The sequence below is a fragment of the Rhagoletis zephyria genome, unplaced genomic scaffold, assembly GCF_001687245.7.
Source record: "Rhagoletis zephyria isolate East Lansing unplaced genomic scaffold, Rhagoletis_zephyria_1.1 Rzeph_scaffold_04650, whole genome shotgun sequence".
In the NCBI taxonomy this organism is placed as follows: domain Eukaryota; kingdom Metazoa; phylum Arthropoda; class Insecta; order Diptera; family Tephritidae; genus Rhagoletis; species Rhagoletis zephyria.
The window spans coordinates 8,753-34,638 of NW_016161733.1; the positions used below are offsets into that span (position 1 = coordinate 8,753).

General features: G+C 32.1%; 1 protein-coding gene across 1 annotated transcript in view; it reads right to left on the reverse strand.

The window, feature by feature from the left end:
- The window catches only part of LOC108371019 (neuropeptides capa receptor-like), a gene marked incomplete at its 5' end in the record, with an annotated part of 33,539 nt that extends 7,688 nt beyond the window's left edge, over positions 1-25,851 (reverse strand). The window contains 6 exons of the mRNA XM_017626496.1: positions 3,457-3,649; positions 11,735-11,879; positions 24,429-24,500; positions 24,650-24,820; positions 25,024-25,223; positions 25,761-25,851. Coding sequence (XP_017481985.1) covers positions 3,457-3,649; positions 11,735-11,879; positions 24,429-24,500; positions 24,650-24,820; positions 25,024-25,223; positions 25,761-25,851 — 872 coding nt within the window. The remainder of the gene's footprint in view (positions 1-3,456; positions 3,650-11,734; positions 11,880-24,428; positions 24,501-24,649; positions 24,821-25,023; positions 25,224-25,760) is intronic.
- Positions 25,852-25,886: the final 35 nt, after the last annotated feature.

A 25,886-nucleotide genomic window follows, 5' to 3' on the forward strand; every position in this document is an offset into this window, starting at 1 on the left:
GCAATGAACGTACGCGTATCTGAAATGAAATTAAATGTATATATTTTTTGCGGAAAGGAGGGTAGATAGTCATGAAATGCCATAAATGTGTTTTTTTTTGTTTTTGTTTTATAAACTGTGAAAGCTAGCATTGTAAACCATTTGAGTCCTCCTGAAACCTTTTGTTGTAAATTTTTCAACAAGTAAACCCGTTATAATTTTTTGATTTTCAAAAAAATGCTAAAAATTTTCCTCTGCATTAATTCCGAACTTTACCCTTAAATATGTTAACATTCCAAAGTGTCTACCGAAATTCGTAGAGGATGAAAAACTGGATCTTTTTTGTAAATATTTTATTTAAAATGAACAAAAGCAGTTGACTTACATAAATTTTAGAAATGTGAAAACTCTCGTAAAAAATGCTTTTAAAATTATTTTATCAATTAAGTAAGTTAAGTTTGACTTTTAAAATAGGTAACAACCTAATTCAAAAATATTTTCGAGCTTTCCTTAACTTTTCTTTTTTGGCGTCCGTAATTAATTTTTAATTTTACTGACACTTTTAAACTGATGGGAACCCTCTTCGAAAATATTTATTAAATAAAGCTTACTTAAACGCTCTTTTTGGAAACCCATATCAAAACATTTCATATAGCTTGTCAATAAAATTTATTTTGAACTACTAAACAAGCGGCAGCCCTCTTCAAACAAGTTTTCTAAATAACGCAATTTTAACCTCTATGGTAACCATATTTAAATATTTCATTTAATTTTCTTAATTGATTTCGAAACGCTAAAGGTGGCGACCCCAGTCAAAAATATTTTCGAAACTATCCTACGACTCTCCCGTTTGGCACCCGTATTGAAATATTTCCCTTGACTTGTTATTTTAATTGATTTTGAGTTTCTAAACAGGTGGCACCCTCGTAAAACATATTTTCGAAATAAATATTGGGTAAACCTCTCTCTTTTAATACCCACATACAAATATTTCCTTGAGCTTGTTATTTTAATTGATACTGTTGATAAAGTATATTTAAAACACCGCTCGCTGAACACCCATTATAAAATATTACATTTAACTTGTTAATTAAACTAATCTCTAAACAAGTGGCAACCCTATTCAAAAATATTTCCAAAAGAAAGCTGTCTTAAACTCTCTTGCTGGACACCCATATTAAAATTCTAATTTAACTTCTTAATCAAAATAATTTTGACTTTTTAAACAAGTGGCAACCCTGGCCTAAACTATTATAAAGCGTTCTTAACCCCCTCTTGTTTGATACCCAAAATAAAATGTTTGACTTAACTAGCTAATTAAATTGCTTTTAGCTTTTTGAACAGGTGGCAACGCTCTTTAAAAATATCTTCCAAATAAATCGTCTTTGAACCGGTTTCGTTTGATGCCTACATTTTTATAATATTTTATGTAACTTATAAAGAAATTTATTTTAACTTTTGAAGAAGGTGGCAGCTCTTCTTAAACAAATTCTGTATGATAGTCATCTACTTACGGAATTTTTGCATCATTATCAATTTTGTGATTCTTCAAATTTAAAGTCCAAATTTTTAATCATATACATACTTACTATAANGGGCAGACAAATTATAAAACCTACTTAAGAAAACGGCACTAAATAAGTTTATTTACAAGCTATACCAAATATTTATATGAAACGAANTACACTAAATAAGTTTATTTACAAGCTATACCAAATATTTATATGAAACGAAAAAGGCTGGAGAAAGCTTTATTTCGAGAATATTTTTGAAAAGGGTTGCCACCTGTTAGAATTTCAAAATCAATTTGATTAAGAAGAGAATGAAGTATTTTGACAATGATGCCAAGCGAGGCAGGATGAAGAAAAATTTATTTCGAAACATTTTTTTTTTTTGAAATGGGTCACCTTTTTCGAGATTCCAAAAATTTAATAAAAAAGTTGAATGAAATATTTTAATATGTATTTTAAGAGAGAGAGAGAGGTAAAGAGAGCTTTATTTGGACACATTTTTTGTGTGGAGTTGCCAGCTCTTTATAAATTCAAAATAAATTTAATTAACAAGTTAAATGAAATACATATACTGAAACGGCTGATTTAGTTAAAATTTTTATTCCAAAGCTGCCTTGAAAGGGAAATATCAGGAGTAGGGCGATTTTTTTGCGACTATTGTTTTTTTTTTCACTGCTACCTTGAAATTTTCATATTTTTTCTGTAGCTCTCGTTATTTTCGAGATAGGGGCAAAAAAACGAGAATTTCATGAAAAATTGGGATTAGTGACCTGTACTACCTGGCCGGTGGGAGTAAAGGTTATACCGCAATGTACACTTTTGTAGGGCTTTCAATTCTGAGGAAAACCCATCATTGACCAAGATTATACCATCGCATTTCTTGCTACTATATTTCGGGACGAATGGATAAAGATTAAGCCAAGAGTTTGTGTAAGCAAATCCAATTTTTGGCTGCAAATGTCAGTTACGCGGTTTTGCAGAATGACGCATGATGAATGCACAAAAACCAAATAATTTGCGTCTGGACTGATTACTCTGAAAATGGCAAATGTTTTCTCCCACTCAAATGGACTAAGCTCCAGAATGCACATGCGAACACTTCTACATACACAACATTCTTTTGTGCACACACAAATCAGAACGATTTTATGCACAACTAAGCATTCAAGCCCATATTTATTTATTTCATTTACATGCAAATTAATGCAATCTAGCCAGAAATAAGCAAATATTTACATACACACTTTCTAAATATACAAACAAGTATATGCTCATTTTACATTTAAATTTAATCTCAAGTCACGTTTGCCAAAACGGACGGGGTTCACACTTCATGTGTTTGATTTGTTTNCATGATGAATGCACAAAAACCAAATAATTTGCGTCTGGACTGATTACTCTGAAAATGGCAAATGTTTTCTCCCACTCAAATGGACTAAGCTCCAGAATGCACATGCGAACACTTCTACATACACAACATTCTTTTGTGCACACACAAATCAGAACGATTTTATGCACAACTAAGCATTCAAGCCCATATTTATTTATTTCATTTACATGCAAATTAATGCAATCTAGCCAGAAATAAGCAAATATTTACATACACACTTTCTAAATATACAAACAAGTATATGCTCATTTTACATTTAAATTTAATCTCAAGCCACGTTTGCCAAAACGGACGGGGTTCACACTTCATGTGTTTGATTTGTTTAAAATTTTCGCGAGATAGTTGGAAAACTATTAAATCAATTTGTTTTTGTTTTTGTGCTGTAATGTTTTTAAAAATGTATCAACCGAGCTCAAATTTCATATTTTTTTTATTATTTATGTTTATGCATCAACCCTAAAAATTTGAAACAAATCAAACACATGAAGTGGGGGTTCCGTTTTGGTATGGAACGTCCCATATACATATGTAGATTTATATGTAAAATTGTGTAGCTTTACAATATCACTCACTTACCGAATGCACTCGATCGTATGTACCATTGTGACCGCCACCTAAGCTTGACGCAATCGTTGTTTCTCGGAAGCTAGACTGATCTCTAGCAAATCCATTATTGTAGTACATACTTCGTCGTTTGCCCCAAAGTATATCCTTGAAAGCGACTCGATAGCGATGTGACATCACGTTGTATAGTATGGGATTGATGGTGCTGATAGTTTTCAATGTGTGTTATAAGATTTTCATTGTAAATTCGGAATTTGTTTAAAACGGCGAGAAAGGAATAGAATAGACAAAATTAAAAAATGTTAGTTTTGGTTTTTGTTGTTTATAAAATATAATTTATTTTGATAAACAAGTTAAAAAATACATATGAACATATATGTATTTATATAGTATATCCTTACTAATATTATAATTCCGAAAGTGAGCTTGTTTATTTGCTACACTACTCAACCGATCATCATGAAATTTTGTACACTGATAGCATTTAGCCCAACTTAACATATAGGATAGATTTATAGCCGGTTTCACCAGCAATTTAAATGGAAATTCAAAACATTAAAATCATTTTTAACTTAAATTGCTTTCATGAAATTGGCTGTCAGTTTCGATTGCACAAGGGGGCGTGGCACCTCCTATACAAACGGAATTTTTCATAATGCATATCGCTGGAAATAGTTGTGATAGTGTACTGGAACTTGGTATGGGGATATACGAAATCAATTCCACACTGATGGAGGAGGGCTGCCACTTGTTTAAAAAATCCAATTCAACTGGAATTAAGGGAATTACTTATTTGAAATGTACATTAAAAAGGGGCTTAAAAAAGCTGTAGTTTTAAAATATTTTGAAACGGGCTGCCACCTGTTTGATAATTTAAATTATTCGCAAGTTACCTGAAAAATTAAAATATGAGTGGCAAGGGAAGTATTGTTAAGAAACCTTGAACATTGAAATTATTATTGAGGAGATTAAGAATTAAATTCAATTAATTTAAATGAATTTCTGAAATATGGGGGCCAATCGAACCATTTTTGAAAAGGGTTTTACATAAAGGACGGTTGCCACCTATTTGAGAAATCCAATTCTACTTGAATTAAAAGAATTATATAAATGGAATATGTATCGCAATATGGGTGTCAGACTAAAGGGGGTTAATAAGGTTTTAGTAGGAAAATATTTAGGAGAGGGTTGCCACCTAAAGTGTAAAACGTAACAGTGTTTAGAAATGTTTAGCTTGAACTTGTAGAATCTTTTGAAGTAAATATTTGAGGATGGCTGCCACCTATTTTAAAACTAAATTCAAATAAAATTATATTATAAGTTAAAAGAGTTATTACAATATAAGAAGGTATTAATCGAAAGTCTTGAAAAGGCTTTGTTTCCAAGCTACATAAATATGTATAGCAAGGCTTCTACATATTTGAAAATTCCAGTTCAACTTGAATAATAGGAATTAGGCAATTTGAATGCATATGTACCACAATATGTACCACAATGTGAGTGGAAGACGAAAGAGGTTTAAAAAGGTTGCCAACTCTTCAGAAAGTTAAATTCAAACTATTTATACAATATTTTGAATCGAAATGGTTTTGAAAGGGCTTCATTTCTAAACTACATGTAAGGGGGTTGTGTCCTTTTTTAATCTGTATATATATTTGAATTCAGGGTATAAGTTAATTGAAGAAGTATCACAAGGAAAACGTTTAAGGAAGTTTTATAGTAATTTCGTTTCTTCCAAAAAATGTTGCCCTTCTTCGGTGCAAAATGTGTTTGATGTTACACTAAACCCTGTAAAAAGGCACGTTGGAATGAATTTTTTAAACAATTTTTCGAATTAATAATGTCTTTAAAATTACAAAGTCCTTAAAAAAAATCCTGACATCAGAGAGAAGAACTAAAAATTTTTTTTTACTATACTCGGCCCACAGTTTCTTGAGTATATTGATTGCTTCATGTGTTTCGAAATTTTATTGTTTATGTCGCACGGTGTAAATAAACAAGCTGTGAATGGTCAAACGAAAAGTGCAAAATTTTTTGTTTGAAATAGGAGTAGTAAATAATGTTACTCATACGCCGTAACGTACATGACTAACGCTCGTATCTATATTTTTTTGGCAGTATAATATTTATTTTGGATTACAAAAATGGATACAGTGGTTTTTCCAAAATACTGCATTTATGCTTTTTTGGATGCCTACATTTTTTAATACGCACATGTATACTGTTATGTAAAAAATAGGGACACAACATTTTGACCAGTTTTGACCATTTCCCTTTCGTTTGTTTAATGTTTATTAATTCTTTATTAAAATCTAGTGAATTACGTAAAACTTTACACTATATAAATCCACATTTCAAACTTTGCAGAAAAAAAAAATATCCCAACAACAAACTTTGTATTCAATATTTTTATAAAAATTCCAAGTATGCAGGTTCTTAGCTTGTTAATAATAAGGTGCATGTTTCAATAGTCTTAGAATTCGCGTTGATTTTTGGTTATTTTTTTTTTTGCAGGGAAACATTTTTTTTTAAATCAACGGTATTTTCTAGACACTTTAAACTAGAATAATGTTGTTGTGCAACTTTTTTGAATATTTCTAATTTTTGTACAAAGTGGTAACGGTACTCATAATACCACGAATTCATTTATTTTATTGGAAAACTGTTTCAAAAAATACTGTACTGTAAAAATGCCTTAAATTTTAAATGGAGATACTGCGAGACGCTATATTTTTCCGGAGTAATATACATGGCGTATGAGTAACATTTCCATGTAAAAGTTTGCATATTTTTTCATTCGCAATGGCAACTTTAATTGAAAATATTTTAATGAATTGAAAATGACGTGATCTAGAAAAGTGGAGTACAGATCTGTGATCTCCGACCCAAAATTAAGTTTACGTGACCTAAGGTTTTTTGTGTAGTGTTATTATGTTCAGTTCAGCTTCGGAAAAATATGTCAAATACTTGGCGGACTCAGGTAGACTCATAAAATTATAAGTCCGAAAGAAAAATCTTAAATGTATATTAGGTATGCCCTTAATACGCACACGAAAACACAGAACTCATAGTTGTAGTTTTTATTCATTTTTCTATGCACGAAACCAGCTAATGTGATAAACTGCCGATAAACTTGATAAAATTATAAATTTCATGCAGGTTTATAATTTTTTGATGTTTATCGGCAGTTTGGGACGTTAGTTGAATACTCGTCTTAAGCAAGAAAAAATACTGTGTCCCGGGAAATAAACAAAATAAGGCAGCTGGGTCTATAATAAGGCTAACGAGGTGGTGAACATGCATACATGAGTAGTTTTATATGAAAAATTAGCATGAAAGAATGTTACTCTACGCCACGTACACCTGAATTTATCTCGAAAACTTATCCATAAAATAAAAAATTATTACGACTTTTGGAATTAGCAAGCAATTCTATATAGGAACTGGATATGCAGTGTTATTTTTAATTTTTTTTTGTCTTTTTTTATTGCCTTCTCTTGCCATTTTGCTATTTCTAGTACCTTTTCCTGCCTATTTCGCTATTTTATTTTGCCTCTTTTTATAGGTTTTTAGGTCCTAAAAATCTATTCCCGGCTAATGACACAATCCTTATGTGGGCAAATCTAAAAAATAGGTACACTCTCCAAAAAAAATGTTAATTTTTAATTTGTGAGCACACCTATGTTTTATATATCATTTTATTCGTAATCTCTTAATAAATGGATTAATACAATAGTAACTCCTTTTCATCAAGTGCTTCCAAAGTTAGACAATGAAATAAACATGAAATAGAAAACAAAAGAATAAGCTGGGTTTAAATTACGTTGTTCAAGTTGTAAATTTTGAGCAAAGATTTTGAAAGTTGAACTCACTTAATTGGGACGTTCNTTTTTGGAATTAGCAAGCAATTCTATATAGGAACTGGATATGCAGTGTTATTTTTAATTTTTTTTGTCTTTTTTTATTGCCTTCTCTTGCCATTTTGCTATTTCTAGNCTTTTGGAATTAGCAAGCAATTCTATATAGGAACTGGATATGCAGTGTTATTTTTAATTTTTTTTTGTCTTTTTTTATTGCCTTCTCTTGCCATTTTGCTATTTCTAGTACCTTTTCCTGCCTATTTCGCTATTTTATTTTGCCTCTTTTTATAGGTTTTTAGGTCCTAAAAATCTATTCCCGGCTAATGACACAATCCTTATGTGGGCAAATCTAAAAAATAGGTACACTCTCCAAAAAAAATGTTAATTTTTAATTTGTGAGCACACCTATGTTTTATATATCATTTTATTCGTAATCTCTTAATAAATGGATTAATACAATTGTAACTCATTTTCATCAAGTGCTTCCAAAGTTAGACAAGGAATAAACATGAAATAGAAAACAAAAGAATAAGCTGGGTTTAAATTACGTTGTTCAAGTTGTAAATTTTGAGCAAAGATTTTGAAAGTTGAACTCACTTAATTGGGACGTTCTAAATTCAATGGCATTTGACCAGATTGGCTCCGGTTTTCGAGATAACGGTATTTGTAAATTTGATTACATTTTAACTATTTTATAAATAACTCTTTCAGTTTCCAAGTTATGTTACTAAAATTTTGTACATAACGGTTTTTCAATATTACCTTAATTAGTGCTTAAAATTATCGAAATGGGTACCCTTTAACGTATAGCTCCAATACAACTGATTACTCAGATGTGTGTTTTTGCGCTATAACTCTAACTTCATGTCTGAATAAAAAATTGTATGCATTCTATATGTTAAAGTGAACCTATACTAAATTAAAATTAATATACAGGCGTGTGCAAAATTTTAGTAAAATATCTTCAAAACGGAGGGAGTTTTTTTTTTATAAAATATTTCAAATTTAAGCAAAGTTTCAAGTACCGCTATCTCCAAAAGTGGAGATAATCGGACAAAACTGAGGACGCCATTAAATTTAGAAGGCCCCAATTAAGTAAGAGCAACTATCAGAACCTTTGCCGAAAAAATATTTGATTTGGTAACACGCTCGAAATATTCTGACTGCAAGAAGGAGCATAATTCAAAGTACTAAATTAGGGGTTTTACACACTTCTAGAGAACATCTTTTTGAAGCCTTTTACAGGTTTATGCAACGTTATAAGGACTTGTAGTTATAAAGATATTTAGATCGTTTCAACGTATTTTCCAAATGTGCCTTCAATTAAGATATTTTTGGAATAAAAATTATGCTCAAGATCGCAGAATATTTTATCTTTAAAAGTTGGTTTATTCTGACAGCACACCTCTTGCTAAGGTAGCAAATTATTCGTAATTGTTTGTAGAATACAATACATACTTAAAAAGTTCTTAAAATTAAATGCTTCAAAAACTATACACGATAAACCGAAAATTTTAAAAATTGTGAAATGTGGAGCTACAGACTTTGAGTTACTTGCCATTTCGTTATTTTTTAATGCACACTTTTCTTAACTACTACATATGAAATATACACATAACCCTACAAGACAGCTGAGTATCATATGAGTACTCATATTATCATTACTCCTAATCACAAAAGTGCTTATCAAAGTGCTCATTTTCGTTCAGGCCATGGGAAAAAATTGAGTACTTTCCCCTCAATGTTGTCATCAGAAAGTCCTCAGTACTAATAGTCAAACTACTCATTTATGCCGTACTACAAGAACAAAAGTGTAAATGTGTGAGAATTTTTGCCTAAAGTGCTCAGCAATGTCTTGTAGGGAAGTGATAAATGCCCATTAAATTTCAAATCAGATATGGTGTGCTTCAAAAGTTATGACATAATTAATTTTTCCCCTCTTAAAAATTACATAAAAAATTCACTTGTTTTCATTATTTTTTTTTTTAATTTAAACACCTATAATTCAAAAGTTATGCAGCAAATTGATCCAAATTTTTTTGAGGCTTCAAGTATACGTCAATGAATTATATCCAAAAGCAACCAGCTTGATATAGTTTCCAACAGTGAAAACAAAGCTACATAACAACAAGGTTAACTGTTTTTTAGATTTGCCCATGTACACTTGAGTGAAAATTCCCGAAGCGACCCCCCGGATATGACTTAAATTAAGACGTTCGATTGAACGTATTACATAACTGCGTATGGTGCTATGGGGCGTATACGTTACATATGTACGCAACTGCGATGGTTAAGTATTTCACCAAAATTACCCAACTGACTTAGTTCCCCAACATTGTTCCCCACTATGATAAAATTGGTTTAAGACATAAATCGCCATAAAATAAAATTTTTTTTGAGCACATTAGCAAAAAATATTGCTAGGAACATTTTCACACTTAATCGCGGTAAAAATCAAAACAAAAATTTTTTAAAAATTGTATCAAAGCAAAAAAAGAACATTTTTAAAAAAGTGTTAAAAATTTAAAATTGCTAAAAAAATTTCTTATCGTCTTTTAGAAAACTAGTTTTTTACGTACTCACAAAGTTTTATGAAAATCTCGTGGAAACTTAGGTCGGGATTCTTATCAAGAAAATGAGTTCCATAAATATTAAGTTAACAAAAAAAAATAAAAAATTATTTAGAAAAACCTTATACTAGCGAATTATTTTGCTAATATATTTGTGGATACTCAAGCTATGAACTGCAAATATTTATTGCAATATTCGTTACTTTGTGAAAATCGAGGGGGCCACTACAGGAATTTTTACTCACCTACGTATACAAATATGCATGTAATGAGAAGAAGCAAATATGCAAATGCATTTACGTAAATTCATATGTGCAACTTTATCAAATAATTCAATATTTACCGTAGTTATTAATCGCACCAAAATCCAAATGTAAGCGTAAAGATACTACTTAAGTAGCTGGGTTTTGAAAACGATAAGCAAAATTTTATAGACTGCCTTAGCTAAAGAAAAACTGCCGCAATATTGACAAACATATTTTGCTTTATTTTTTTATTTGTCTTCTATTACGACATCACTTTGTTTTCCTTTTTACGATAAGCAGATTTTTTTGAGCACATACATACATATATGTATTTGTTTAATAGAAAGCACTGCTCGGCAAGAAAAACTATATAATGCGTATTCACGCAATGGAAAATATAAAGGTGCAACTATATGTACTTATAAATTAGGGTGTCCGTCCATGTGTGAGAAAAAATTTGTTTGAGCTACACTTTCACAAGAAGTATCAATTTGTATAATTTTATACTGATTAAAAAATTACCGGCGGAACTTGGGGAAAATTGAGTGTTGATCTAACGAATTCGAAATCGTGGAAACGTACTGTTGCATAGATTTCTAATCTTACATGATATATGGCACATACAATAGACCAAAACATAAATATTTCTATATACCAACATATTTATTTTAGCAGGCGAAATAAAGGGCAGCGAGTTACTAAAGATTTAGTAGTTTTATTGTATTTTTAGAATTAATTTGGTTGTTTTAGATCAATTATCTAAACTTCAAATTATGACTTTTTCTAAATAGTTATTAAGGGTTGGACTGAAAAAATACAAAATAAGTAACAACACCTAAGAAGCTAAACGAAAATAACTCAACTGGTATTAATGAACAACGGCACAAAACGAAAAATGTCATTATTTTACATAAAAGCATCACTAACCTACCGACAATTTTTGACTTACGCCAATATTTACGGCTTTGTGACAAATTAACCGTGTACGTGCGACGGTTACGCATGTTTCTTTCTCTCTCTCTCTCTCTCTCTCTCTCTCTGACAACCTTTTGGTTTATTTATTTATTATTACGCACGTAAAGAATGAAAGTCTTCGCTTAATAAAACATTTAATTTATGAACATTAAAGTTGCTAATATTTAGCTGGGTTGAATTTGAGTTATTAAAAATTATTTAGTTAATGAGGTACCCAAAAGAAATGTAGAGAAATGTTTAGTACATAAAAATATCATTTCAACCAAGTATCACGTTTTGAAATCGAGTAAAAAATAAAAAATCTAGGAAGAAAAAGAGATTTGAATTTTGGCTATTTTTTAAAACCCGAAAAGAACGAACATTTTTACTACACCAAACACTTCGCTAAGAAAACTTTCTTTGTAGGGAGGCGAGGGCGGAGGTGTTTGAGTTGGGTAACGAATATTTATTTGTATGAAAATAAAACCAGTCTTATGTACCTATGACTGTACATATGTACATATGTATTTACAGATTTACATGTAAGTACACCAAAGTATATAAATTTTTATACTTAAATGAATATGCCACATTATTCGCTCTGCTTTAAGTTTGAAGTTAGTCTACATGCAATCATTTGCCTCAGCAAAAATGTACTTACCACGACACATAGTAAGTGAAGCCGGCAATAGAGAACATCCATTCGTTTATCTCTTGGAAATTGTTGTTTTCCTTGGCATAGAGGAACCAAAGACGCTGCATATGAAATGGCAGCCAACATATGAAAAATGTTACGACAACAGCGGCTGCAAGAAACGATAAAAAAGGAGAATAAAAATAAGTAGTGCAAAGTAACAACAATAGTAAGGTACATACATACATACAAGAAAAACTGGATTACGCAATTGCCTTATGTAACCTACCATCACCGTAAGAACGATTCTACGAGTATATAAGCTTATTAAGCAACCAGTCACAGCTATAAACCCTGAAGCAAAACTTGAGGTAATGGGAAAACTTCAACTTTTTTTGAAAAGAAGTAAGAACGCTTTTTAATTGCACTCGTAGCGAAACGCATTTTTATTGGTTCAGAGGTAGGAGCAAATATAAAGCGGGATTTTTATAGAGAATTGATAGCATAGGCCTCCGATATTTAATATATGTACATATTTTAACCATTATAAGCCCATTCATATATTGCTGACTACACACGAGGCAACCGTTGAAGCAGCCAGGCATATTGCTTCGACCGTTGCCTCGTGTGTAGTGTCTGTGAAGTTGGCATATAGTATGACGATAAAATACAAAAACAAAGGCTATTCCGAGTAGCTTTTCAAAAGTTCTAGAGTTTTTTAAAAGGAATAAAAAGTTCTATAGATTTTGCCAAAAAAAAATTTCAAAAATGGTTATTACTATGGAGGAGAAGCTCGGCCAAACACTACTAACGCCAATCTATTATTTTGTTCTTATGGGGTCCATTAATCGTACGGCCTGCAGCACATATGTATACATAGTTTCATTTTGTGTACTTAATTAAATTGTATGAGCTTAATGTAGTTGAGTTTATTTTAGGCAAGCTAATATAAAAATTATTCAGTGAAATAAATATTTAACAAGTATCTAAGGTTGACGGCTGAGTGCTTGCTAGAAGCGATCTATGCTTACGGTGACCATCCGTTCTGTTTTTTGCAGGACCGTACTGTTTTTCAAAGGTCAGTCCTGCGTAGTTTTTCAAACCTGAAAAAACTGAAAATGTACTGATTTTTTCCAAGTGTCCTGCATTTGTCCCGCATTTTATTCGTTATTTTAAAATTATCGGACAATGGAAAAAAGTGTGTTTTGGTACTTTTCGTAGCTTTTCTTCAATATCTCATGAAAAAATCTCCAAATTAACGTAAGCGACTTACAGCTCGAATGGTATTGATGTGCCTCTTTACAAAATGTATAACTTGTGGCGACTTCAATGAAAATTATTAGTGCTACTGGCGAAAAAAGTGAGATTTTCAATCAAATACGCATTTTCATTTGATTATTTCTTTCATTATTTAAGAAATTCGATAAAGAAGATATATCATTACAGTAAACTTTGAGCCAAAGATAATGAAAATCGGATTAGAAATGTAGATGCTATGGAGCGCAATCTGCACAAATTATATATTTTTGTAAAGGGCACTTTGTAACTCGTCGTTTACATCGATTCATGGCGTCGATTTTTGACAAATAACTGCGAAAAGTACCAAAAAAACAAAAAAAAGAAGGGTATTGTTTTCGTTTTGAACGACTCAAAATTTGCCTATAAAATAATCTTTTAAAGATTTCCACTTTTTGTGTAAGCTATTGTAATTATAATATGTTTAACTATACTTTTATAAATATTCATGTAAAAACAGATTAATATCAATGAAGAAAACGTGATTCATTTTTAAAGTTTAAAATGTATTAAGAATTTAGAATCATAAATACTCTTTTGATATTTTTATACTACGTAAATATATGTAGGCATATTTTTGAAAAATTGTCCTTCATTTCGAATCCATATTTATGGTCACCGTAGCTATACTACAAAATACATGCGTAGCAACAAAAAGAAATATAAAATGCTGCCGTACGTTTTTTGTAGCATTACATCGCTTCTGGTAAACACACTGCTGTCAACCTTAGCAAGGAGATAACAGATAGGTATAGCATACACACACACACACTTTAATCAAAAAATGTCTCATGTGGCTGGATGCTAAGTTGTAAATTAATCAACGGAATTTTGCTGCAGTGAACCAGGAAGAGATTTAGAAAGTGCGCTGCCTTTTCGGAATTAAAATGGAAAGGCAAAAGGATTTGAGTCAAAGTCTCTAAGTATTTTTCTACACGGAATTTCCTTAGGTAAAACTAACTACATAATTACCTTTGTACTTGGTATTTAGTGCTGTGAAAATACTATCGCTCTCGGTATTTAGTAACATACAAAATACTTAAGTTTGTTTGGTATTTACTACAAAATATAGATGTACCTTAATATTTTTTTTGCTTAGTACTTATTATTTGCCCACCACTGTGTCAAACTATGCGAGGAAAGAACATAGAGTTTATACTCCAGGTAGTACTCCCACGAGTGGAAATTGACAGCACTTGTGGTAAGGTAATGCATTCTGAAAGGTTCAACCATCACACAAATCTACAGCGTTTACGCGAGTAAGCACTTCCTGAACTAGATGAAATTGAATGTACCTCTTCACTATTCTTCAGAGGCGAAGCCCGATCACCCGCAATCCAGGGGAATGAGTACAGAAGCATTCAAGGTCCAACGACCTTTCAGTAATACCGTGGGTCTGCTTTTTGAGTTTATATTTTCACGACTTCTACACCTATGCCCACCTTGCTACATATTGACAACTTAAATTAGTCACCTGTTGAATATACTCTGTATAGAGTTATATATACATTATTTACGTGTCATCGTTCAGTAACGATTTGAAAAATTCGACACTTACTGCCGGCTTAACGAAAGCAATTTAAGTGAAAAATGATTTGTTTTTCTGTTAGTTTCCATATTAAATTCAAATATAAGAAATCATTTTTCACTTAAATTAAAATTTAAAGTTTTTATTTGTATTTTAAACTGGAATCAAACGGATCTTGCATTCATACTTCTCTACTCTAAGCAGAAACAGCTTTCTGAAATGTGCAGGCCACCTGCCATTCTGACTTTTAGGGCCAATTTCACAGTGCGTAGTTAACTCAGAATCGACAGTTAACTAGAGATTTTCAGTACAAAATTCTGTAGTTAACTCCCGATTCTGAGTTAACTTCGCATTGTGAAATTGGCCCTTAATGGGTTACTACAGATTTCGTACAATGTTTGCTCGTTTATTGGGCTCAGTTGCAATTCGCTTCCTCGTAATTAGCACGTTTTATCGTTTGTTTTTTTGCCTGTTTTACGACCCGTCATTTAAGGTTATTTTGTGCAAAAATAGTTATGTAAATTTCGTAATCGCTATAATGTAGTATTTTCACTTAGTGGCACACTTATGTATGAAAGTGCGCTTCAGTGAACTAAGAAAAGTTTTGCATAGTTGTTGAGGGTTAGCGAAAAAAATGCTCTTGTGCGTATGCATGTTTTGTTTTTATGAGTTTGTTTTTTAATTTATAACTTTCAAAGTGTCATAAAGCTGTTACAATGGATGCTTTGCAGGCCCCTAAGAGAGAGGGAAAAGTATTATTAAAAAAAATATGAAATAACTTAACTCAAGTTTCTCTGCTGAATCCTTTGACTTGTATAAATAGTAAAGCCCGAACCGGAGTCAGGCCCGGACCGGATTAAAGCATGTGCCGAAGTAGCCGCGGTCCAGTGCGCTAATATTCAGGAGACCTCCACATGGCGATCACAAAAAAAATTGTATGAAAATTCTTAATGTGGAAAAAAGTTTGTTGATTTGCCCGCTAACATTCGTTAGTTTTTCTGGTGTTGTAGAAAACGTTACAAGAAGCTGCTCGTATATAGTTATAAAATTTTTTTTTTTGGTACTTACAAGCTTATATTTAACTTGCTTATGCCGTGGAAATTTCCTTAAAAGTCAAAGAATCAATTCAAGCATGTACAACTCGTGTTCATAACTTAGCTTGTATATGGGGCATTCGATACCTAAATGGACGGGGTTCACACTTTATGTGTTTGATTTGTTTCAAATTTTTAGGGTTGATGCACATATATAAACAATAAATAAATATGAAATTGATTAATACATTTTTAAAAACCCTACAGCACAAAAACAAATCGATTTAATAGTTTTCCAATATCTCGAGAACGGGGCGAAAAAAATGGACAAAAATCACACATACACACATCAAAATTCTCTATGAATATTTTAGAAATTTTTTTACTTGAAAAGTTTTTTACATACTAAATTTTTGATAAAAAAAATAGTTTTTGAAAATATGCCATCTCAGAAAAAAAAATATTGAAAACTAGTAATTTTTAGCAAAAAAAAACCCCGACTTCAACTCTCATATAAAAAAAAAATATATATATATATATCTCATGATCCGCTGATCGGATCTTAACCAGATTAGTATGGGACTACCTCTGAGACACTACCTTTCCGATGCAAAAGGAATTATCGAAATCGGTTGACGTGGTCCAAAGTTATGCGGTAACATACATAAAAAAAAAAAATAAAAAAAATAAAAAAATATTCCGACGAACTGATAACCTCCTCCTTTTTTGGAAGTCGGTTAAAAATTACAATGATAGCTCTGAGTATTGCGCAATATTTAAGTATATATGGGGTGCACTCTACACTAAATTGAGTTATGATTTTTTTTTTACACCAGAGTTGAGTAAAATGAGTACATTACAAATTTACAAATTTTAAAATTTTTTTGAATGTGCAGCTTTGTAGCCCATTTAATTTTAGTATTATAAAGAGCAAGTTTAAAGCGATTGTAAAACTGACGTTAATTTTTTAATAATTTTTTTTGAAAACGGTTCTACGCATTTTCTTCCATTAGAAAAAAGTGCAAAAAGCCGTAGGCCTAAAAAATATTAAAAATCAACGCAATTTTGCAGTAGCTTAAAATTTGCACTTTATTATTCTAAAATATAATGGGCTACAAAACTGCACACTCAAAAAAATTCTAAAAACAATTGAAAAGATTTGTAAATTTGTAACGTACTCATTTTACTAAACTTCGATGTAGAAAAAAATCATAACTCAAGTTAATGATACGAGTAAATACAAGTACATACTCGATACTTTTCGTTCGATACCAAGTAATTATGGTATCGATACTTTTGCACCAAGCACTGAGTAGGTATAGAAAAAAATACTCGTTGCGAAATTCGATACCAAACGAGTTTTCCTTTGGAACTTTTTCCTCCGCTAATATAAATCGCCCAGTGCCTTACGGCTGTTTAAACGCCAGCCACTTTCAAATTATGAAGATGTTAATATTTTTCCTGAAAGCAGTATGAAATGAACTTTTTTAACAGACATTTTTGCTGTTCTTGTATCAGGGAATCCATTTCCGACGTCGCAAAACCGAAAATAAACATCAAACATGAATATGGGCACCGAGTACCTAATTCACGGTTCTATGGTTAAACGAGATTAACTTCTTGTAAATTTTTCCAAGGTATTAACTCTGTTAAATACCATTCATCATTAAACATATCGAGCCCTAACCGCCAAAATAACGTAAGCGACATTTTTTTCGAAATTTTCTTTTTGATGCAGAAATATTCCTAGAGCATCTAGATGCATTTCTGCATCAAAAAGAAAATTTTGAAAAAAATGTCGCTTACGTGATTTTGGCGGTTAGGGCTCGATATAGTTTTGCTCTGCTATGTTATTTTATCTATCTTCAGTTCCTTCATTATTAGCTTTTATTATTCGGAGTTTAGGCTTCGCCGAGGATGATTAATTTATTACTTAAAAAAATTTAATTTAATCCAGTTCATACGGAATACCCTCACAGCCAAAAGCACCGACACGAGTAGGTATCGATACTTTAGATCCGATATTTTTCGGTTATCGATACTTTACATCCGATGTATTTCGGGTATCGATACTTTCTTACGGTATCTGCATGGTATCGTTTCTTCCTAACTAAACGCAATGTCAAAAGGGAAGTACACCATATTTGGTCGCACCATCTTCTAAGCAATACCCGATACTTTCAGATCGCCAGACTACACAATTGGGCTTTTCGTGGAGTGAATGGAAAGACCATTCGGTCTTGGGCCTCCAAGATAACTCTACAATCGTCTTCACGGAACGCTCTAAACAAAACTTTAGTGTTGGAAGCAGGATACACTAGAAGCAGGTCTCATGGAATTTCTGCTCAAGCAAAGCTCGCGGTTAAAAAAGTGGCAGCACTTTGGCTTATCGGAACTTCTGCTAGCCTGCTTTCAGTAAGCATTAACTCCTTCAGAATGCTATAATGCAGACAAGTCCTTAACAAGTTAGGTATTAAGGTTACTACTCTCATTGGGTGGGTAACTGAATAGGAGACGAGCTTACAAGCAGGAAGCAATCCTGTTTGATGTCAAAACATAATATTATCTACCTGCAGAACATGGCACCCCTCGTCGAGAAGTCAAATAAAGGATGACAGGAAGAACCAATGTGTGAAACGACCTGTCAAATATAATCCAGCTTTGATAAGAAAAAATACCAGTCACTCATCCTCCTTGGGCAAGTGACCGGAATTATAATAAGTCACTGCTTAATGGGTTGGCACGCTAGCAGAATGGGCTTGTCGTCCATTGAAAGCATAGAACACTATTCCCATCACTGCTCTGCCATATCGGGTGCTAGAACACGCTCATTTCACCATCACCCCTTTGGCTTCTGGCGGACCTAAACATCAGTCATTCACGAAATCCCGCAACTGGTTTTACTTTTCGGAGCTAAAGCGAATACGAGCTCTCTAACGGTGCCAGTATGCCTCTCTCTTCCACTACAGCGGTTGATAAGTTATCTGGTTAAAAATTGTTATTCTTTACTGCTTTTCATTGCTATAAACTAAATAAACATGTAGATAACCATCAAACGAAGTAACTAGATAACTAAGCAAATTTCAACACTCACAACGTGTTGTTGAATCATATTTCTGCTTAAAACGAAATGCCAACAAATTACACGAGATGTGTAAACTTAGCTATCTTTGGCAAACTTTATGTTTACCAGGAGCACATAGAATATTTAGTAGAATTCGGTTATGAATACTGAGTTTTAATTCCTTTCCGGTTTTCCTTAATTTCCAACTTTAATTCCACGTATCAATTTGTGGACTTACTTAATGAAAAATTCTCATTTAGGAATTCGTAGTGAAAAGATTAAATATTTGCATCTTTCTTCCGAGTGACCACACAATTTTTAGATGGAAACGATTCTCAGAATTCTGTGTGAGAATTTTGTACCTTTGTTTGTGGTTTTCATATTTATGTTTTAATGTTATTTATCTTCCAGTCACATAGATTTATTCTGAAGAAATATCGAAGCGACTTTACAAGTTACAGCTCCATCTACAGCACTTTGCATGTACATACATGTATACAGTATTACGGTTACCAGATTTCTGTGGACAAAAATCGGGACATTTGTAACGCATCGAATCCAAACATGAAATTTTGTTTTTAGAATAAAAAGACATAACATCTTCTAATACAGTTTTATTTAAAACAAAAGAAATAGAAAAACACACAAAATATTTACGGTGGCGAGAATATCAATAGGGAAGAGACATTTTGGCAAGTTTTGGCTACTTTTATTTGTTTAAAAAATTTTCATTATATTTAATGAAAATAAAGCTTACTATCTAAAAAAAACTATGTAAATCAAAATTGCAAAATTTTGAATTTTAACAACTGCTGATAAAAATTTTAAACAGATTTTTTAGAATTGTTTTGAGTATGCCCATGCAATTCAAATTGGAAGTTTGATGTAGCTTGGACTTACCGTTGATTTTTAGCATTTTTTTTTTTGTTCGCGCTTTTTCGTCTACACAAAGTATGTTCGACATTTTTTGTATGGAGAAAATGAGCAATACCTCACACAAAAAAAATTTACTAAAAATCAACGGTAGGTCAAAGCTATTTAAAATTTGCACTTTGAATTGAATGGGCTACAAAACTGCATACCCGGAATGTTTCTAAAAAAATCTAGTTAAAAACTTAACATTTTGCTGAAACTTTTTCGAACCTAGCTAATTTTTGTACAACGTTTGAAATTTTGACTTGACTTATACTTTCATAAAAAAATAATAAATGTTGAATAATCGAAAGGGTAATAGCCAAATAATGTTAAAATGTCTCTTCCCTATTTATATCTTTGCTACAGGTTATATTTTTCATATTCATGAGTTTTTTGAGGGAATTAGTATTCCACTAAACTCAAGTTAGAATCGTTTCATGAAAAAAGTAACAAAACTTAAAGAATAATTAAAACCTTGAAACAAAATTCAGCTAAGTGTGATAGACTGCAATATAGAGGTAGTACCAATTTGACAGAATAAAACATAAACAAAGATCATAGAATGTATAGATGGCAATGTTCATGGCTCCCTTATATTCTATGTTCTTTGTGATAACGAATGTTCTGCCACAAATATAAAAAATCGAGACACATATACGTCCCGACTTTTAAAAAAATATTCAGCGGGACAATGTTCTCAAAATCGGTACTTTGCCGCAGAAAACGGGACAAATGGTCACCGTATGTATACATGTGCATAATAGCCGAATATTTAACAACATCCATATAAATACGTATGTATATGTTTACCTCAAATAGCTAAATAAATGTGCAACGAAGCGATTTGTTAATCTAATTGATATTTACACGAATATACAATCGACACGGCTGCAGATGGAACAAAAAGGCGATGAAAATTGATTTAAGATTAAGGTGTGGCATGTACACGTACTTATGTATGCTTGTATAACTGTTAATTCGTTTTGAATATATTTTTCGTATTTGTAAGTACATATCGACGTACCTCTGCAAAAACGACACAACTCAAAACTCTATAAAATAAAATCCTTACAACAGTTACTTTACTAATGCTTGCTACTTACTTTAGTAAGGACTGGACATGGTTTATATAAGGATTTAAAGACATGAGTAACAAAAGTGAGGTGTTTTTTTTTTTTTGAAGTGAAACTCTTTTAGCGGCGGTTGGTTAATAATAGTAATAATAGATTGGCGCTTACACATATGTTAGTGGTTGGCCGAGCTTCTCCTCCGACTTGTGGCGCGCGCCTTGAAGTTGTCACACAAAGCGGAGGGACCTACAGTTTTACGCCGACTCCGAACGGCGATTGTATTTTTATGAGAAGCTGTTTTTCATGGCAGAAATACACTCGGAGGTTTGCCATTGCCTGCCGAGGGACGACCGCTGTTAAGAAAAAAACTTTTTTTATATTTTTTTGCGATGTTGCTTTGACCAGGGCTTGAACCCAGGTGCTGATGAGTGAAAGCGCGCACTGCTTACCACTACACCACAGCGGCCGACAAGCGGCGGTTGGTTGGTTGGGAGTAAATTGGCAAATTCAACGGACATTGCTTTTCTTAATCGAGATTACTCTTAATCGAGTAATCGAATATAATCCTTGAAATTCGTCTAATAGTCTAACGTCTCCCCTTCTGAAAAAGCTTCTTATAAAACTATCTGCCGATCGGAGGTGGAGTGAAATTTTAAGCTCTGCATTTCTGTTATAACATCAGGACGTACAAATTGGAAGTGAAGCTCGGCCTAACACTTAGCAAAAGTGTCAGTGCCGCATATTAGTTTTTTTTTGAAATCCTTGAATAAATGCAAGCAAACGAAAAGCGGAACTTCGAACAAATCTTAATAGCAAAGAGCTAAAACCATGATAAAAAAGAAGGGAAAACCATTCTCTCAATTCGTCGGCCATGATTTTTTTCTGACGTTTGCAAACATTTTAAAATCATATCTAATTGTTCACAATTGCTGTTGTTTGAGATTAAAAATGAGAATGTGTGTGTGAGGTTGAGTTGGAATTTTAAAATTATATTGCTAGCAAACGTCAGACAGCCTCTCAATGATTTTACCTTGTAATGTTTTTATCATGGCTACAACTGCCATTGAATATTAACCGATTTCAAAATAAAAAATACGGATTTCTTTATTTTCCTTTTTCTATAATACTGGCGAGACCCCGAGCAGGAAAATTTAAAAAATTTTACTTTTAAGTATAGAGGTGGAATTTTCTGTATATTTTTGGATCCCTCTAATGGTCATTATCTCCAATTTATTTGTATATTAACCGCAGACAACAAGCTCTTCATCGGCTATTGACCGTAAACGAGCTAGCGGTTGACAATAAAATTTTTGCAGAAAGCCTTGAAACTTATAGCATTCTTGCTAGTCTACTGTACTTACTTACATATATGTACATTAGGGTGGTCCAAAAATGCATGTTGGGGGGGAAAAAGTAAAGACGGAATTTTTATGCTCTCACTCCCAACACTTATTCTATACCGAAAAAAATGTATTCCTACTTTTTTATATTGAAATCAAGAAATATTTAGAGGTCGCTCAAAGCGCTCAGCGCGGTATACTTTTTTCGATATAGAACAATCCTAGGTGGTGAGAGCATTACAATTCTGACTTTACTGGTTTTGGACAACCCTAATGTACATACACATATATATTTGTACATATTCACTATAGAAATTTATATACATTTTTGCATATATAGAAGCATACTCGAGTACCAGTGTTTATTTTGTGGCTTTTGAAAACATGAAAAAGGATTTCTTGGCCGGCAAACAGCAACAGTTGAAATACCGATTTAGAAGGCTGCATACACACAGATTCAGCAGTTAAATGGAATGCACAATAAACTCGATCATAGTATGGTACTCGCACATACTCATATATTTATGTGTGTATACATACAAGAAAATATGTTTGCCTTGCTTAAGAATTTTTTAAGGCGCTTGTTTAGAATGCATTTCTGAAAATTGTGTGACTAATTAAATACTTTGAGGTTTTGACAAAACACAATCTGGAATAGAGAAAAATGTTTTTGTGGATAAAAATTAAATTTTTCGTAAAATTGCAAAAGACAGGATGAAGACGTTTTTAATTGGGGAAAAAATTTTACTATATAAAAACATATATTATATTTTTCCAAGAGAGTTTCCACCTGTTTTGGAAGTTAAAATCAATTTAAAACTAAGGTAAACAAAATATTACAATACTGTATATTTATGTGAACCGAAAGGGCTTCCAAAAAGATTTATTTCGAAAATATTTTAAAAAGGGTTGCCAACTTTTTTGAGAGTTAAATTCTATTAATTTTTAAGTTAAATAAAGTAGCACAACAACATGGGTGTCAAACAAGAGGAGTTCAAAAATAATTCATTGAAAAATCTCCTTTAAGAGGATCGCCAGCTGTTTAAAAAGTAAAAATTAATTTTCTTAGTTAACAAGTCTAACAAAATATCTTACTATAAGTGTCAAACAAAAGAGGTTTGAGAAAGCTTTAATTAAAAGATACTCTCAAAGGAAGCTGCCACCTTTACTTTAGTTTGGGTATTACACGCGAGAGGTTTGACGAAACCTGTTTATATTTCGAAAATGTTTTTATTAGTTTAGGAATTTAGTTCACAAGAATTTTTGTTGCATAGAACAAGCGTTGGCTCCGCTGCACAGTGGATCAAAACTGGAATTTAATGTTCATAATTCACTGGAGCCTTGATCTTGCAACCAACTTGATTATTTTTTTTTTTAATGAAAGTTTATAAAATTTGTAAAAGACTAGCTGAGCCCGATTTTTGAACTTTTGTATGTTTGAATTAATTTTTTTAGTGTAATTTGCGGAAAAAGTAGCAAATTTGAAGAAAATCGATTCTCTTCTTCCAGTTAATAAAAAATTCATAATAAAAACCAAAACAAAATTAAGGTTCGCCAAAACCGAAAAAAATCACAAAAAAATTGGTATGTTATAAAAAAAATTTCACCAAAATTAATTTTTTTTTTTGAGTTTTTAGAAAAAATTTCGGTATGCAATATTATATATGGTTAAATCTTAAAGCCAGTTTCATGAAATCAATTGGAGTTATGTAAACTGACAGAAACAGAATATTTCACTTAAATTGGTTTCGTGAAACCGGTAGTTAGTATAATAAAGTGCAAGTTTCAAGTGGCTCAGAGTTTGCGTTGATTTTTAATAATTTTCTCTAACTTTTCGAGCACATCTGCGTCTTGTGTAGTTTATATTCTTATGTATATGTATAATTAAAAATCAACGCGAACTCTTAACCACTTGAAACTTTCACTCTATGATGCTAAAATTTCAATATCTATAAAAGCGCATACCCCAAATTTTTTAAAAACAAAAAAAATTTAATTTTGATAACAACTTTTTTTACAACATTTCAAAATTCTTTTAGGACTAAATTTTTCTTTTTGTTTTGGGAGAGCCCTACAGTTGTTCTCAACTAATTGTTATGTAATATGTATTAGCTGCAACAGGAGATCCGATTTCCTTCAAAATTGCAAATTTTCCAGCATTTTGCACTAAAAAATTGAATACAAGTCTGTGAAAATTCAAGAATCGGGATCAACTGGTTTCTGGCAAATTTTATAAGCTTTCATTAAAAAAAAGTAATCAAATTGAGTGAAAAATGAAGGCTCCACTGCATTATGAATAGTAAATGATAGTTTAGAACCACTGTGCGCTGGTGCCTCAATGCAGTACTTTTCCTTATGCTGAACATAATATAAGAAAAATGTATATCTAATTTATTTTTAAAAACTGCGCACCTGAGTTCGCTGTACTAAGTATAGATCGATCTAATAGAAAAGAATGTCCATTTGTCACTTACCCAACATGCGTATAACCGCTTTGCGCGACTGCTGATGTCGAGATTCACGATGCATAGAGCCTTGTTGAACACCTGTATGAAAAAATGATATAAAAGGATGGCAAATATGAGGCGTTTTTAATTAAATAGTAAAAGCATTAGAAATAATTTTATATGAAACTTGTGCTTTCTTTATAATTAAATATGTATGTGTTTCTAAGGAACACTTTCGCTGCACTTACCCAATTGCAACGTGGTGCTGAAACGTATCTGCGCGCCCATCTTGCCATACAAGATTATAATCAGCAACATCGGTATAACGAAGAAAACGCAGAAGGACAGCTCAAATAAAGGGAAACTTTCAGGATAATCAACCATACTGCAAAAGGCGGATTCGGGTATTTTTGCGTCGGCTGTTTGAAGAGGAGAAAAAAACTGATTTAAATATACCCATATATATATATATATATATATATAACTAAGCACAAATACTTGTACACGCTATTAAACAGGGCTACAGAAAACTCACAGCAATCGGTAATTTTCAACACATTTGGAAGGGGTAAAGAAAATATTTGGACATGAAATTTATTGCACGAATGATTGGCATACTTACTAAGGGGATAAGTCAAATACTCTATGTCTGTACACAGACCAAATGGAATGGCGCTTATTAAGCTTATAATCCAAAGGGCAGCAATAATACGAACTGCACGCTTAAAGCCGCTCATCGCATACAAATGCAATGGATGGCAAATGGCGAGGAAGCGTTCCATGGAGAAGGCGACGATGGTGAGCACGGAGACGTACGTCGAACTAAAAAAAAAGGAGAAAAAATATAAATTATGGTTAAGAAAAATTTCAAATGAAGCCATAATATAAACCGCATGAAAAAGTAAATTTCAGTAGTGAAAGTATATGAAAAGTACATACACATTAGACTGGATCGTGAAAATAAGTTTGCAATTGCCCACCTAGTTTTATAGCTTACTTTAAGAGGATTTTAGTTCAAATAACTCAATTTCTACGTAATTAGATAGAAGTTTGCTCTACATAAAATAAAACATTTTAGTAAGCGATATATTTTCTCCTTGAAATTTCGCTTTCAATCGAAGTAAATGTTTCACACTTCAAAATCCAGTAATAAATAAAGGAGTTAAAAAGAAAATTTGAGCTTGTTTAGGATTCGCTAAGGATGCAAATTTTTATGACCCTGAAATCCTCACGAAGTAAGCTATCAATTTAGTGGGGGTAGTTGCAAAGTTTTTTTTTTTTTTATCGCATGTGGACCGACCCGGGCTAGTGCAAATTGTACATTTGTATTTATGTAAATTATTCATATTAAGTACTTACGCTTCTGAAATGAACGCACGTATCTTGCAGAAGGGCAGTCCGAACAGGTAGGGATATTGATGCCAATATAAAAATATTTCCGCAGGTAAACCTAAATTTCGCCATAAACAGGGGAAAAAAAAAAAA